Source organism: Magnolia sinica, chromosome 5 (assembly GCF_029962835.1).
Source record: "Magnolia sinica isolate HGM2019 chromosome 5, MsV1, whole genome shotgun sequence".
NCBI lineage: Eukaryota > Viridiplantae > Streptophyta > Magnoliopsida > Magnoliales > Magnoliaceae > Magnolia > Magnolia sinica.
Window position 1 is genome coordinate 39,941,150 of NC_080577.1, and position 16,469 is coordinate 39,957,618.

Here is a 16,469-nt window from a genome sequence, read left to right on the forward strand (position 1 = left end):
AGTGGAGGATAGGTTTTATTGGCCAAGCCTCAAGCGAGACGTGGCGAAAATTATAAGGCAATGTCGTACTTATCAACTGGCAAAGCAAAAGAAACAGAATACAGGATTATACACACCTTTGCCAGTCCCATTCATCCCTTGGCAGGACATCAGTATGGACTTCGTGCTTGGACTTCCCAAGACTATTCGAAAACATGATTCCATATTTGTTGTCGTGGACCGTTTCTCTAAAATGGCCCACTTATTCCTTATTCTAAGACTTCCGACGCATCTCATGTTGCCAAGCTATTCTTTAGTGAGGTCGTCAAACTACATGGGTTACCAAAAACCATAGTGTCTGACCGTGACGTGCGATTCATGAGTTACTTTTGGAAGACGCTATGACACATGATGAATACTAGGCTCCAATTTTCTTCTGCCTACCACCCTCAGACCGATGGCCAGACTGAAGTGGTTAATAGGAGCCTAGCGAGTTTACTTCGATGTTTAGTGGGGGAGTATACTAGGACATGGGACACCGTACTACCCATAGCCGAGTTTGCATACAATAGTTCTATAAATAGGTCCACAGGTGTAAGTCCTTTTGAAGTCGTTACTAGTTACAAGCCTAGGAAGCCTATTGATCTTATCTCCATGTCATTGTCCCATAGGCCATCAGAGTCTGCAGAGTCTTTTGTGCATCACATACATTTACTGTATTAGGAAATCAGGGGAAAGATCACTACTAGTAATGAACATTACAAATTTTCTGCAGACCAACATAAACGTTTCAAAGAGTTTAATATTGGGGACTCTATGACGGTCCGCATCAGGCCCAAGCGGTACCCTCCAGGGTCGTTCGTAAGTTACACGCACGTAGTGCTGGGCCCTTTAAAATTATAAAGCGAAACGGTCTCAATGCGTATGAGGTAGATCTTCCACCTTCCATGGGAATTAGTTCCACATTCAATATGGAGGATCTAGTTGCTTTTCGGGGACCCACTGATACTTTGTCCGGCCCTTCACCCACCCATCCTCATTCCCCAGATTTACCCCTTGATCCATGGCCTCTTCCCGACCTTTCATCCCAGTCTCTGCCTCCCATACCTAGCCTTCACACACCCAGAGAGGAAGTAGAGGATATCCTGGACCATGAGATAGTTTCAACATTGGACAGCGGGTTTCAGAAGTACCTAGTTAAATGGAAGTCACGCCCAGCTTCAGACGGCACGTGGCTCATTGAGGAGGAGCTTCAGAGACTTGACCCCGACATCCTGGAGCGGTTCAGGAGTTTTATTTCGCCAGTGGCGAAATCTTTGCAGCCGGGGAGAGTTGATGAGGACATCGTGCACAAGCACACACGCACGCCGCCTACACACGCACGCACACCACCACTCCTACGCATGTACGTATGCAGAAGGAGGACCCCTCCATCGAACTGGCTCGATGACGACATCCAGGGAGGGCCTCCTAGTTAGAAGACAAGTTTTGGTTAAAAAAAGTGGGCTCGATAGCCAAGAAAAGCCCATCTGGGGTCTCATGATCGTGACCCACTCGTCGGATTGATTTCATATTTTAGGTTTTGCTTATTGTTATTATTTAGAACATCATGAACGCTTTAGATTTATTTGTTTGGTTTTTATTTTAGTTTACTTCATCGCCAAGTAATAGGTTGCGCACATGGTGCGAGTTTTTGGGGTATAGGTTTTTTCCTATAAATAGGCACCCCTTGTAGTTTTTTTCATTCATTCAAGCTTAATAAAAGTTCCTATTTTATTTTTCTGCTCTCTTAGTGAGTTGTGGAAGAATTTAAAAGTAGGTGCGAAGCCCTCCCTTTTCGAAGGGCTAACTACGTGGTGTGAAGCCACATCTATCCCCATCCATCCCTACCCTCTCCCATCCATATATCTCATCTTCTATCATCATTATTGCTTTGGATTTCTCAGTTTTTGTAGCTATTCATTCCCCTAGAACCAGTTTCTAGAATCTAGACTTGTAGGAGGGCTGAAACTTCGGCGGAGTACTACGCCTCGACCTTACGTCGAATCGTCGTCAAACTTGGAGGGATTGGAAGTCTCCCCTAGCTGACCAAGGCCTAGGTGTCACTTTGGGGAGGCGGGCTTCTATCACACGTGCAGCCAGCCCACCCGCGCACGTGCATTAGCCTCGGGTCACCATTTGCGCGCAGGAGCTTTCTCCGGGTCAGGTTTTCCTCTTTTCATTCCTATTTCCTAAACCCTAGCCTTAGTTTGCATTAGCCCTAATTTATTTGCCCCTTTTTTCACCCTAGGGTTCCTTGAATTAAGATTGGGGAATTCCTTGGATTAGGGACTGTTTGCTATGCATGAGTGGTTGATTTCTATTTCCCTTTGAGATCGTTTGGCTTATAATTTTTATTGGTCCAGTCCTAGCCTGTGTAGGCCTGGACCTGTATAGATTCCCCTTTAATTGAATGTTTGGATTTTCATGTGGGATGTGGAATTTGTGTAATTGTTTCTGAATTGGTATGATCTAAGCCTGAAATCTTGCATATCATATTTAAATCTCATGTCCTGCATCAATGTGGGGCCTAGGCTATGAGATAAAGTGATTAATTCCCCATGCTCTATCAGTTCAAGCTTTTAGAGCAAGTGGTTAATTGTCCTACATCACTTATGTTGTTGGCAGGTAAAGTTCTACTTTTTGCGAAGCAAGTTGACGTGTGAACTTTCTCATTGAAACGCTTGTTAAATTTGACCAAATGAGTTTTCCCTTTTGTTTTATCTATGAGCTGAAGATCTAATGTGAGATGCTAGTGATGCTTGCATGTGGGGTGGTGAAGTAAAAAATTCCATGAGAAATAATAAGGCCCCTTTGCATCAGAATGTGCGGTGTCCTGATATGATATTTTGTACATATATATCCTGTAATTTTGAGATCTTTACCATTGATCTAAAGTAACCCAATGGATGGGGTGATGTCTAAGGTACAAAAAGGGTAACGGCACGATATGAGGTTGTAATGGCCCGTGTTGAAATTTTTGGACCATAATGGTCCGTTATGACGATGTGAAACAACCCATGGCCATTACGCGTTGTAACGACCTTGGAAATTTTTGTGCTAATCTTTACTTAAGTAGTTGTTTTTGGGGTAATTAGCGCTATACTCGATTTCTTGTGAAATTCGCATCAATCACTTTAAATTGTATTTGCATGGCTCTAAACTTGTAGATTAGTTAGCGCTACGTTACTCTGAAACCTGGGATCCATCGCTAGTTGTTCTGGGGAATTTTTGGAAGATCTGGATCGGACCTGGACCGCGCGTCGAAAGTCCGATGGCGATGATCTTAGGCTGTTGCGGTCACCGAGTTGGGCTTGACCATCACCTCGAAAATCAAGTCCATGTGACGTTCTGGGTCGATTTGCTTGAGCTCGGAGTGAAGAGTGTGAGAACGGTTGGAATTTAATAAGCTTTTATGAAATCTGAGTCGTGTCGCTTGCGCGACGATTTTAAGCTATCTGACCGTTGGATTCTGACCCAATTTCACCCTCTGATCAGGATAGTTGGCCCAGGCATATCCTAGTGCTTGTGGACCTGATCGAGATTCCGTGACCGTTGAATTGAGTGTGGTCCGCCACGGCTGATCTGAAGAGCCGGTCGGTACGAAAACTCAGCTTGACCTAGATCCATGGTCAAGGAGCTTAAGTCCGACCTTTCGTGGTTATAGGCCCACCAGAAGTGCTTCGTTGGATCGAGTAAGGCATGCTTTGGTTATAACTTAAGTATACCTTGTCCCTAGGGTTATTTTCATCAAGAATAGGCCTATTTATAGTCCTTAAAACCCTAGCCCTCTTTTCCATACGAATTTTCTCTAACCCTAGCTTGGAAAGAGAGTGGAAAAGAGAGAGGAAGTGAGAAAGATAAGTTGGTGAATCATCTTGGATTCTTCTTTGTTCTTCTTCATCTTTGAACCTTCACTTTGAATCGTTCTTCTGACGGTTCTGAGTTCTTTTGGGGTTCAGGGGTTCACACTTGTACACATAGTTTACTATAAGTCTTCCGCTTGCTTTATTCACTTATCCCTGAATCATATCTGTGTTTTGGCTTAATCTATCCCATGGTTTATGCACTAATACAGTCAACATTCATCCATCATTAAATATGTTGCATAAGTGATGTTTTGGAACTCGGGAGCTGAGTTATGCTCGACCCCCGAATTTCAAGGCGTTACACGCGTATACACATCCCCTTTTAGGGTTGTTTTCATTTTCCTCATCTTTTTGACATTTTTGCTTCTTAAGACTATTTTAACCCATTTTTTACTAGATTTGTGCAAATTTTGAAAATTAAAATGCAAGATTTAACCCATTTTCAAAGAATCAAAGATTCGTAGCCAAATTTAGGGAAAATCGAAAAAAAAGTAAGTATTCATTGTTTTTGTTTTTCTTGCTACATGCTTTTGATTAAACATTATATTACCAATGATAAAATCTTGCTAGATTTGTATTCAATTTGGTTTTTTCGAATTTTTTTTTTTTTGCTGGCTTTTGTATAATTTTCATCCATCTTCAAGTTTCTTTAGATGTATGGAATTTAGATCTACACATGCATGCACTAAATTTATGTTTTCATTTTCTTCTTTTTTCTTTTAGGGTTTTTTTTTTAATATATATATATATATATATATATATATATATATATATATATATATATATATATAATTAAGGATTTTTGGGCCCCCCCCCCCCCCCCCCCCTCAAATTTCTTAAGGGGAATGGTGTGACATGCATAAGGATATGCATTAGTGAGATGAATTTCACCAATTGCATGAATTTCGGGCCTTTTTGGGCCATTCGGGTGTGTACCCAAATTAGCTTGACACTATACATCCGAATTTTATTTTATTTTTTCTTCAAATTTCTTAAGGGAAATGGTGTCCAATGGTTAGGGATATGCGTTAGAGGGATGAGTTCCACAGATTGCATGAATTTCGAGCCGTTTTGGGGGCATTCGAGTGTGTTCCCAAGGCACCTAACACTATTCATCTGGATTTAATTTTAATTTTTTCCTCAAAATTTTTAAGGAAAATGGGGTCATGTGGTTAAGGATATGCATTTATAGGATGAATTCCATAGATTACATGAATTTCAGGTCATGTTGGGCGCCATTCAACAATACCCAAATCAACTCGACACTATTCATCCAATTTTAATTTTAATTTTCTTTCTCAAATTTCTTAAGAAAAGTGGTGTCAAATGGTTAGGGATATGCATTAGTTGGATGAATCCAATGGATTGCTTGAATCTCATCCCATTTTGGAGGCTTTTTTGGTAAAACACTTGGATCGTAGATTATTCAAATGCATGTATGGAATTTAGATCTACACATGCATGCACTAAATTAATGTTTTCATATTTTTTTTTCCTTTTTCTTTTTGGTATTTTTATAATTTTGGGTCATTTTTGGTATGAGCATGACGGTTCTCCCCCTCCCCTCTTAGATTTCTTGAGAGGAATGGTGTCACATGCTTAAGGATATGCATTAGTGAGATGAATTTCACTGATTGCATGAATTTTGGGCCTTTTGGGCCATTCGGGTGTACCCAAATCAGCTCCACACTATTCATCCGAATTTAATTTAATTTTTTTCTTCATATTTCTAAAGGAAATGGTGTCTAGTGATTAGGGATATGCATTAGCAGGATGAGTTCCACATATCTCATGAATTTCGAGCCGTTTTGGGGGCATTCGAGTGTGTTCCCAAGGCACCTAACACTATTCATCTGGATTTAATTTTAATATTTTCATCAAAAGTTTTAAGGAAAATGGGGTCATGTGGTTAAGGATATGCATTTATAGGATGAATCCCATAGATTGCGTGAATTTCAGGTCATTTTCGGGCCATTCAACAGTACCCAAATCAACTCGACACTATTCATCCAATTTTATTTTTATTTTTTTTTTCTCAAATTTCTTAAGAAAAGTGGTGTCAAAAATGGTTAGGGATATGCATTAGTTGGATGAATCCAATGGATTGCTTGAATTTCATCCCATTTTGGAGGCGTTTTTTTTTTATGAAACACTTGGATCGTAGATTATTCAAATGCATGTGTATGGAATTTAGATCTACACATGCATGCACTAAATTAATGTTTTCATTTTCATTTTTTTTTTCTTTTTGGTATTTTTATAATTTTGGGTCATTTTTGGTATGAGCATGACGGTTCTCCCCCTCCCCTCTCAGATTTCTTGAGAGGAATGGTGTCACGTGCTTAAGGATATGCATTAGTGAGATGAATTTCACTGATTGCATGAATTTCGGGCCTTTTGGACCACATTTGGGTGTGTACCCAAATCAGCTTGACACTATTCATCCGAATTTAATTTAATTTTTTTCTTCATATTTCTAAGGGAAAATGGTGTCTAATAATTAGGGATATGCATTAGCAGGTTGAGTTCCATGTATCGCATGAATTTCGAGCCGTTTTGGGGGCATTCGAGTGTGTTCCCAAACCATTTGACACTATTCATCCGGATTTAATTTTAATTTTTTCATCAAAATTTTAAAGGAAAATGGTGTCAAATGGTTAAGGATATACATCCGTAGGATGAATCCCATAGATTGCGTGAATTTCAGGTCATTTTGGGCCCATTCAAGAGTACCCAAATCAGCTCGTCACTATTCATCCAATTTAATTTTTGTATTTGTTTTCTTAAAATTCTTAAGAAATGTGGTGTCAAATGGTTATGGATATGTATTAGTTGGATGAATCCAATGGATTGCATGAGTTTTAGCCCATTTTGGAGGCATTCGAGTGGTCCCAAATCGGCCCGACGCCAATCATCTGAATTTAAATTTCTGGTTTCTATATACTTAAAATAACATTGTTTTAACATTATATGTTTATATTTTTGCAGGAGCTTGGGACTTCAAAAAATGTTGCCAAAATCCTATGAATTTATGATTAAAGTCTAAATTTAAGAAAAATGATTTGAATCCCTTTTTGGATGAATCCTATGATTCTATGATTTGATACTCACTATTTATGATTAAACTCCTAATTTGCGATTCAAATTATATTTTTCCTCTTGATCTTTAAAATTTATTTGGCTTCCGTTCATGTTTTTAAATTTGTGAGGGCTTTAAAAATCTATTAAAACATGTCAATTGTTTTATCTGAGAATCCTAGCCATCCCATCCATGGTTGGGAAATGGAAGGCTACAAAAAGAAGGCCAACACATGGACAGTTCAAATGATCCAATGGGCGTGATTTTTTCCTGGTAGCCCAAGAAATATATGCTGGACCTAATGGACATTCCAGATCTGTCGATTGGACCGTCCAAGTGTCCCAATGGAGTTGATATCACCACTAGATATCTGCATGCACACATTCACCACTTGGTACAGGGCTATTGTGAGGGCTGCTATTGCATGTATGACATCTGGTCCGTCCAGTCAGTGCACTCATCCAGTAGTCCAGCCCGTCCGGTACATGCACCCCGCCTATGTATGAATCCAACCCGTCCAATAGGTGTGCCTCACCCATGTATAAATATAACATGCCGAAAATTAAAAAAAATAAAAAAGAAGAAGAAGAAGAAAACACACACACACACACACACATTTGTCACAATTTAGACCAAGTTTCAGACATCAACACTTGTGTCTTCTATAAAGCAGTGAATGGTAAGTTAATGTAAGAGTTCCAACAATTCTACATTTGATTCTGACTCGCCTTTATCTTGTGTTGATCTTGTTTTGGTTAGAATTCATCCATAAAACTTTATTCTGTTTCTTTCTTTCACCTCCGATGATCTTTCCAAGTAATTTTCATCCTTCTTGAAATCATATGCCACTGTGTTGTGATGGATGCAGGTCTTGGAGGAAACAGGTTATGATGTTTCCAAGCTTTTGAAAATGGATGAGTACATTGAAGTTACAATTGGACAACAGAGGGTGCGGCTCTACATAATTGCTGGTGTTAAGGAAGATACTGTCTTTGCACCACTAACCAAGAAGGAGATCAGTGTATGTGTTAGCCTCCATCGTAGGATGCCTTTAGTTCAATGAGATATCTATCAAGCAGGTTTATTAATGAAAGATCAGACTCAACTTGGAGCTCAGGTGAGCCAGTCAACTCGGTATACGAGTAGATGTCCGCCGAGTTGATCAGTCACCCTCAACTCAGAACCTGGGTGGTCCGTTTATTGAGATATGGACCTTTCATTAGGTTAGTGGCAGGGCCTGATTTGTATGTCATGGTCTATCTGGCCATTAGGTCATCAGGTAGGTCATATGTGTTTGCAGAAAATGAATGGTTAGAATGGCTTGGCCATCAGTCCAGATTCAATGTACACCTAAAACCCACCTGATGATCGCACCAGCCTGAATTTTGGGCTGCGGCAGATCCATGATGGGGCCCACGTGAAGAACAGCTCGGGTCTCACACACTACATTGGCACGTGTAGCTTGCAAGTTCCCTTAGCATGGTTTTTGAAATTAAAACAGAATTCTTAAAACAGATTAAGAATTAACATTCAACTCTATGCCTTCGTAAACTTGGACTCGTTTATAAAAGAAATGGAGATCAAGTACATCTCGTGCTTTCACCTCATCTGAATTTCTCCAAAATCTGAAAAAATGTCACTGAAATTTTCAGTGAAATTTTCTGACTCGATTCTCAATCCTCCCAAATGCTGAATCTTAAACATTGCTTTGAAGATGATGGTTGGTCTCTCTACATTCACTTCTTGTCCAAATCAAACATTCAGAGCTACAGCTGTTTTCTTGGTTACAGGAAATTTCATGGCACCGGCTTGATGAACTTCAGCTGCTCAGCAATGATGTAATATCACGTGGAGCCAATGGCCTGAAGCTTTACATGGTTGGCCCTTTCTTGGTGTGAGTGCCCAGCATAGCATGCATGTATTTGTTGTCTAGAATGGCTTATTGCTGTGACTGTTTTTTGGTACCTCACAGTTTTGATGCATAGTTGATAATAACATTGTGCAGGCCTCTTAAAGAATGGATTTCGAAACATCAACCAGCCACAGCTCAAAAATCAGATGCATCTCTCAAAGGTTTCTCCCTCCCCCTTTCCTTTTCATGAAATCATCAATATCATGGCAAAACTAGTTATGCCCCCTTTGTTGTTTTCATCGATATTCATTAAATCTGATTCAACTGAAAATGATTCTTTGGAAATGATGAAGTGATTCACTCAGGGAGACCAAAGATTCCCATGTCCAATCCTCCTTATCAGGATGCCAATTTCATTGGATGGTTAGCTTCAGAGCCTTAGGACGTTTTCAAACCTGGATCAAAAGTCTTTTCAGAAATATCGAAATCTTCCTCGGTTTTGCTGTGCAATCAAGTGGAGATACCAGTTAGAGAAGCAACATATGAAAATGGAATCCCATTGGTTTCATTTACGGTGGATGAGGTCCAACAGACATCTACCCCTTGGAAACTAGCATTGGTAGGCTGGTTTTTAAACAATAGGCAGGTGTTGGAATGGATTAGGATAGCGATTCGAATAGAGTGAGGTGTTAAAGGAGATTTATGTGGGGGCTTGATCCGAGGAATTTTGTGGTGCTGTTTATTAGAGAAGACGAGTTCCTAAATGCGTTGTCAAGGCCCAAGGGACTATCAATCATCGAGGAAGAAACCCATTGGGTTTTTAATTGGAGTCCATGTTATGTCCTTGGCTAGGATTCTTCTTTTGCAGCGATGTGAGTTGGATTTCCGAATCTTCCATTGAATCTTTCTAATGAAGGTTGTCTACATTCCATCATGGGTGCCTTGGGTGAGGTCATTAAGATGGATCCAGCATCATTATCAGCATCCAAAATGGATGCAGCTCGATTCTTTGTAAAGGTGGATCTTGAAAAGGTTTTACCAGATGGGTGAGGATCATGCTGGGTTCAAAAGCTCAATGGATTCCAGTTATCTATGAAAGTAAGCCTAAGTTCTGTTGAACATGCAGATTACGAGGGCATTTGAAGGAGAATTGTCACATCTCTAAAGGGGATGATCAGAAAAACCCTAACAGGCTTATTCTCTAGACCGGCCTTGTGCTTAAGCACAAAAGTGTACTCTCGAAGGAATTGAACCCACTTGGTGTGCTTAGGATTTAATTTCTTCTGAGAGTTTAGATATCTCGAGGCCTCGTGATCTGAGAATAAGACAAATTCTTGTGGCAATAGGTAATGACGCCAATGGCGCAGTGATTGCACTACCGCATAGAACTCTGTCATAGGTGGAATATTTTTGTTTCACCCCATTCAGTTTCTCACTAAAAAAGGCAACAGGGTGCCCTTCCTGACTAAGTACTCCTCCTATGCCGACTCCTAATGCGTTACATGTGACTTCAAAAGCTTTTGAATAATCCGGATGTCGCATGACTGGGCCTTTGGTCATCTTGACTTTTATCTCCTTGAAGGTCTTCGAGGCTGCCTTTGTCTATTGAAACTCTCCCTTTTTTATGCAATCCGTGATAGGAGCCATAATGGAGCTGAAGCCTCGAATGAACCGCCTATAGAAGGTGGCTAAGCCGTTAAAGTTGCTAGCCAATTGACGATGGCCTTGACCTTCTCAGGATCCATCGATACATCCTCAGCTGACACAACAAAACCTAAGAAGATAACACTACTAGAAAAAACGTACACTTCTTTAGGTTGGCGTACAATTTCTAGGCTCTAAGGATCCTACAAACCTGCCTCAAATGGTTGAGGTGTTGTTCCTTGGTTATGCTATAAATCAAGATATCATCAAAGTATATGACTAGGAACTTCCCCATGAAGGGCCTCAACATTTGGGTCATCACACGCATGAAAGTGCTTGGGACGTTAGTCAGCCCAAAAGGCATAACTAGCTACTCGTATAGCCCATCCTTCGTCTTGAAGGCCGTTTTCCACTCATCACTAGGGCGTACATGGATTTGGTGATAACCATTTTTTAGGTCAATTTTTAAGAAGATAGTAGCATTGGTCATCATATCCAATATGTCATCAAGACGCGGTATGAGAAACCGATACTTGACTGTGATTTTGTTGATGACCCTACTATCAACACACATCCTCCATGTGCCATCCTTCTTAGGTGTAAGAAAGGCGGGCACGGCACACGGGCTCATGCTCTCTCGAATGAAACCCTTTTCTAGGAGCTCATCAATTTGTCTCTTCAACTCTGCATGCTCCTTTGGGTTCATTCTGTAATTAAGGAGGTTTGGTAGAGTCGCCTCGGGGACTAGATCAATGGCATGTTGTATATCCCTCATAAGGGGAAGCTCATTCGGTAGATTATCAGGAAAGACATCACGAAACTCATGCACTACCTAAATGGCCTTAGTGAGTAACTCTACACTAGCCTCTGGTGCACTTTCCCTAGATACAAGGGCGTATACCATCGAGTCCGCCTCAGTTTCTCGCTCAAAGTCTTTGGCATTTAAAATATGGAGAGGTTCGGACTTGGACTTTGACTTCTTTAATTCTTTTGAGCCGCTCACACCACTCTGTGTAGTGGTCTCTTTTCCAGTTGTGTTCTTGGGTGGAAGTGGATTTAGCTTGATCTTCTTGCCCTCAAACCACACACTTTCGAACGATCAAATATGGTGACATCCTTGTCGTAGAGCCAAGGTCTACCTAGAATGATATGACCAACATCCATGGGAACAGCATCACAGTAAAGTGTGTCTTTATAAGATTCAAGCTGAATAGGAACAAGACAACGGTGCGAGATTGGAATGGAAGTTTCATCAACTTAGGACACTCTATAGGGTTGAGGATGGGTTTCAAGCTTTAAGCCCAAACGGCTCACAGTGCTAGTCGATGCCACGTTGACACAACTATCACTATCCACGATCATCTTACAGCTCTTTTCCCCACATTTTGCATAAGTATAGAAGATTGTGTTGCGGCATTAATCGTCAGTGTTCTTGGTTTGAGCAAAGGCGCAACACACAGCTGCGGGAGTCGCAGACTCTTGTGCTCCCTCTTCCTCATCATTAGGAGTTTCTACTGGCTCATATTCTTCCTCTTCGCCGTCACTCTCTGGGGGCACTACTTCTACTTGCCCATCAATAAGGAGTACCTTGGTGCCCTCTCTTGTGCCACACTGGTGGGCAAAGTGACCAAACCCCTGACACATAAAACACCTAGTTCCCCCACTTCCACGCGAGCTAGACCCGATAATCTCTTTACCCTTATCATCCTTGGGCCTGGACTGAGAACTGTTGGAGGATTTGTTTTAATATCCAGTGTTAGGTTTAGCCCTGGAAGGGTTGGCCTTGGCATTGGAATCGCAAAAGTCAAACTGCCTTCCCACAGATGCTTTGAGGTATTGCTCGATTTCCAATACTACTTGATACAACTGTTCAATAGTGTCTCTGTTTTTGGTGAACAATTCTCTCCTAATGTAAGAACGGAGACTTGTTTTAAATCGAGCAAGGGTGAGTACGGGATCCTCATCAACTTCACACCTGGTCAAGTACTCTTCGAACTTCTCAATGTATTCCGTCACACTCATGGAACCTTGTCGAAGAGACTGCCATTCCTCAATCAAACGTAAGCGATAAGAGAAAGGGATGTACTTCTCCTTAAGAGTTTCTTTCATTTCTCTCCAGTGGACTATTGGAAGCTCCCTCGCTCTTTCTTTCTTTCGCTCTACAGTAGCCCAAAACCTCTTTGCTTGACCCACAAGCTTCATCTTGGCGAATCGGACCGACGAGCATCCGACATGTCATACCACTCAAAATAGTGGTCCATATCCGCCAGCCAGTCTAAAAAGGCTTTAGGGTCCAAGTGGCCATCAAACGTAGGGGCATCTACTCAACTCCCTTGAGGAGTTGCGCATCTGGGTCATATTGATCATAATGTCCCTCGCAGGGTAGGTATACGGTTGCGCGCCCATGACTAATTCCTTGGCCACCTCCATTCCTTGGTCTAACCTCCTGATCACTTGCCTGAAATTGGTCATCTTCCCCAATGGTGGGGTTTGCTCGGGCGGAGGTATCTAGTTGGGTAACGCGCATATTAAACTGCTCAAAGCGTTGGTCCATACGTTGTTCCAAGCACTTACCCAAAGACTCAAACTGCTAGGTCAGCTTGTTCATTGACTTTTACAATTGCTTCATGTTTAGTGTAGGGTGCAAGCCAAAACCACGACCCGTACGTGTGGGCATACAACTATTAACTCAAGGACCTTCTAATACGACTATATGCGCCTAGATGGGACTAAATGCTTCTATAGGACTATATGGGGAAAACGATACAATACCACTCAATTTCCAGTAACTTATTTACCCAAAGAATCTGTCAACAGAAAATCTAGCAAAGAGATATGGGGATTTTCTGATAGTAGAAAATTCAGCAGCTTATATCAGGAATTATGGACCTCTAAACAGTTCTATATGATGATATTTGATGCATAATGGACACAAATAAACTAGACCCTAAACATGCAATGCATTCTCTTATTAAAAAACTTGGCTTTGATACCAAATTTGATACAGGACATGAAATTCAAGTATAATGTGCAAGATTTTCAGGCTTTAGATCACACTAATTCAGAAACAGTTACACAAAATTCCACATCTCATACAAAAGTTCAAGCACTCAATCAAGGGCAATCTTATGCGGATCTAGGCCTACACATGCTAGGGGCCGGAATAATCAAAATTATAGACCAAACAATAATTAAAGGAGGGTACATTCATCCACACATGCACAAAAATAATTCCTCAATTCAAGGGATTCACAAATTTCAATTCGGGGAACCTTAAAATTGAAGAAAGGTCATAAAATTGGGGATTTGAGTAATTTAGGGTTAGGGTTAAGGATTTGGGTGAAAAAGAGGAGAAAGACGAACCAGAGAGGCACCACATGCGGGGACAACAGTGCAGGCCCAGACGCAGGTGTGCTGGTGGTGTCCCGCACATGTGTGGGGCCCACGAATCAGAAAATGGCCAGCTTAGCCTTGGTCGGCCAGGGGTGGACCACAAAACCACCAAGTCTCGCGATGATCTGACGATTGGTCTGTGCGCGGTGCTCCGCCGAAGTTTCAGCTCTCCTGTAGGGCCAAATCTCAGAAATCTGCTGTAGAAAAGAAATGTTTGCAAAATATTGATGGATTTGTAGGGAGGATGACTGTAGGAGGAGAAATATGGAAGATAGAAGCTGAGGGCGAATCAGGATGAGTGTGGCTTCGCACCATGGTAGTCAGCCCTTCAAGGAAGGGAGGGTTTCACACCCAATTGGATTTCCACAACTCAGAAACTCAGAGAAGTAGAAAATAAATGCAGAGATTTTATTGATCTTTAATGAGGAAAAAAAGACTACAAGGGGTGCCTATTTATAATAAAACCCTATACCCCAAAACTCGCGCCATGTGCGCAACCTATTACTTGGAGACTAAGTAACAAAAAATAACAACTAATCAAAACAATCTAAACCGTCTATGATATTCCTAATAACAATAATAAGCAAAACCCAAAGTACTAGATTAATTAGAATAGTGGGCCACGATCATGAGAACGCATGGTGGGATTCACATGACTATCGGGTCTACTCCAACGAACCAAAACGCAGTCCTCTAACTAGGAGGCCTTCCCTGGATGTCGTCATCGATCCAAATCGATGGTGCGGCCCTCCTCCTTGCGTACGTGCGTGGTGTTGGGGGGGGGGGGGGGGGTGCATGCGTGTGCGCGTGATGTCCCCATCACAGTTTGTTCATAATCATTATTCTGACAATGACACTATCTTCTTCCAATAAAACTAAAGGTTGTTTCGAAAAACTAGCCCTAATTGGGGGGTAGGGAGCAAGAACGTTCTGTCAGCAGCCTGTTTAAAGCCTCTTGGATCCTTTTGTGTGGTGTATACTGTCATCATGGGTTAAAGATATGTTCTAGGTATAACCATTTCACTATTGGAATCGCCATCATCTACATCATTATCACCTCCACCGCCGCTACTCCATTGACTAACATCTAACTCAGTAGCACTGCTACTGTTGTCTTCCTCTAGATCTTTAGTAATCATCCCAATACCAGTAGCACGACTCTGGCATTGAGACTAATGACCATTACTCAAGTAGGGAAGGGTCAGGAGGGGTCTACATTGATGTTCTCGCTATCTTCTTCCGTATGCTTCTCTCTCTCTCTCTCTCTCTCTCTCTCTCTCTCTCTCTCTGTTCAATTAGGGTAGAAGTGGGTGTCATCCTCATCAAATATATTGTCCAATCTTACTAGACATCTTTATAGATCTCCATCTCATTTGATGCTGTAGTGTGTAAACCAACTTCTCCAACCTCTAAGCCTTTAAGATGTTCCTTTGCTTTGTATGTATGAGAGAGAAACAATTCCAGTTCCTTATACAAGTAGAGGAGGAAGTGGTTTTGGTAAGCACTTCTAGTGCAATTGATTTGAGGGCCTTTCACTTCTTCCATAATTGATCCACCTATCAGTTATGTAAAGAACAAAAAAATAATATTAATAGTAATAATAATAAAGTAAAATTAGCAAGCATACAATTTACATGTAGACGAGAACATAGCACATAGTACACATGAAAAGAATAATTTTACCTAGAGCCATTCTTTTAATTTCCTTTTCTACAAATTTTTATTCAAAGGCTCCCATGCAAAATGCATACATATTCAACTGTGATGAATATCCCAACTGGATGAAGGTAACTTAGTGTTAGCAAAATTACCAAATATGTTTACAAGGAGGAGGAGAAAGAAAGTGTTTAATTTTATTAGTAACTAGATTTGCATATCCATGTTTGGCTCCAACCTCATTGTACAATTTTTAGCTTGGCATGAATCTCAACATCTTCAACATATGTTGTCATGTATCAGAACCTTTTTTTTTTTTTTGACGACATAGGGTGTCCTTGTCCCTTTTGAGGCAAGACTATTCCCTGCAGATTCACGCAATCATCCACAACCACATGTATCGGGTAATGCCGAGGAGGGGAGTCGAACCCACACCTATAGTCGAACCTTTGTCAACAACCTAAATAATAATTTTTTATTTTTAAAAAAAAAAAGAGGAAGAAGAGGAAATCAAGAAGCCACGTAACTTTAGTTAAATATCAAAGTAGAAAAACGTGCATCACTTATTTATTACCCGCCTAATGAAGGCCATGGTAAAGCTAATGGGTATATTTGCTCCAACATTTGGCTATCATGGTCATGGTAAAGCTAATGGGTCCAATGTTTGGCGATCATCTTCCAATAATCTTTGTAGTTTTAATAGTAATAATATCGGATAACAAGCTTAGCTCTATCCATGGCCTTGTAAAGGAAGGCCATTGTTAGTACCTTGTCGGTCCTAAGACTAAGTTTATTATATTGTCTTCGGTAGCGCTCATAGCTAAAATGCTACGTGGCGTATGCAGGTAGCGTAACTCCCTAGTAACGTAAGCTACGGGGCATGTAGCGTAAGCTACAGTGCATGTAACGTACGCTATATGTAGCGTAGCGTAGGTAGCACATGCTACCTGAAATCTCC

General features: G+C 41.0%; 1 protein-coding gene across 2 annotated transcripts in view; it reads left to right on the forward strand.

Moving 5' to 3' along the window:
- Positions 1-16,469, forward strand: part of LOC131245952 (mRNA-decapping enzyme subunit 2-like) — a 50,068-nt gene that overhangs the window by 24,700 nt on the left and 8,899 nt on the right. For both annotated transcript variants that reach the window (XM_058245773.1, XM_058245775.1), the window contains 3 exons: positions 7,835-7,987; positions 8,757-8,860; positions 8,972-9,039. In XM_058245773.1, the coding sequence (XP_058101756.1) occupies positions 7,835-7,987; positions 8,757-8,860; positions 8,972-9,039 (325 nt within the window). The remainder of the gene's footprint in view (positions 1-7,834; positions 7,988-8,756; positions 8,861-8,971; positions 9,040-16,469) is intronic.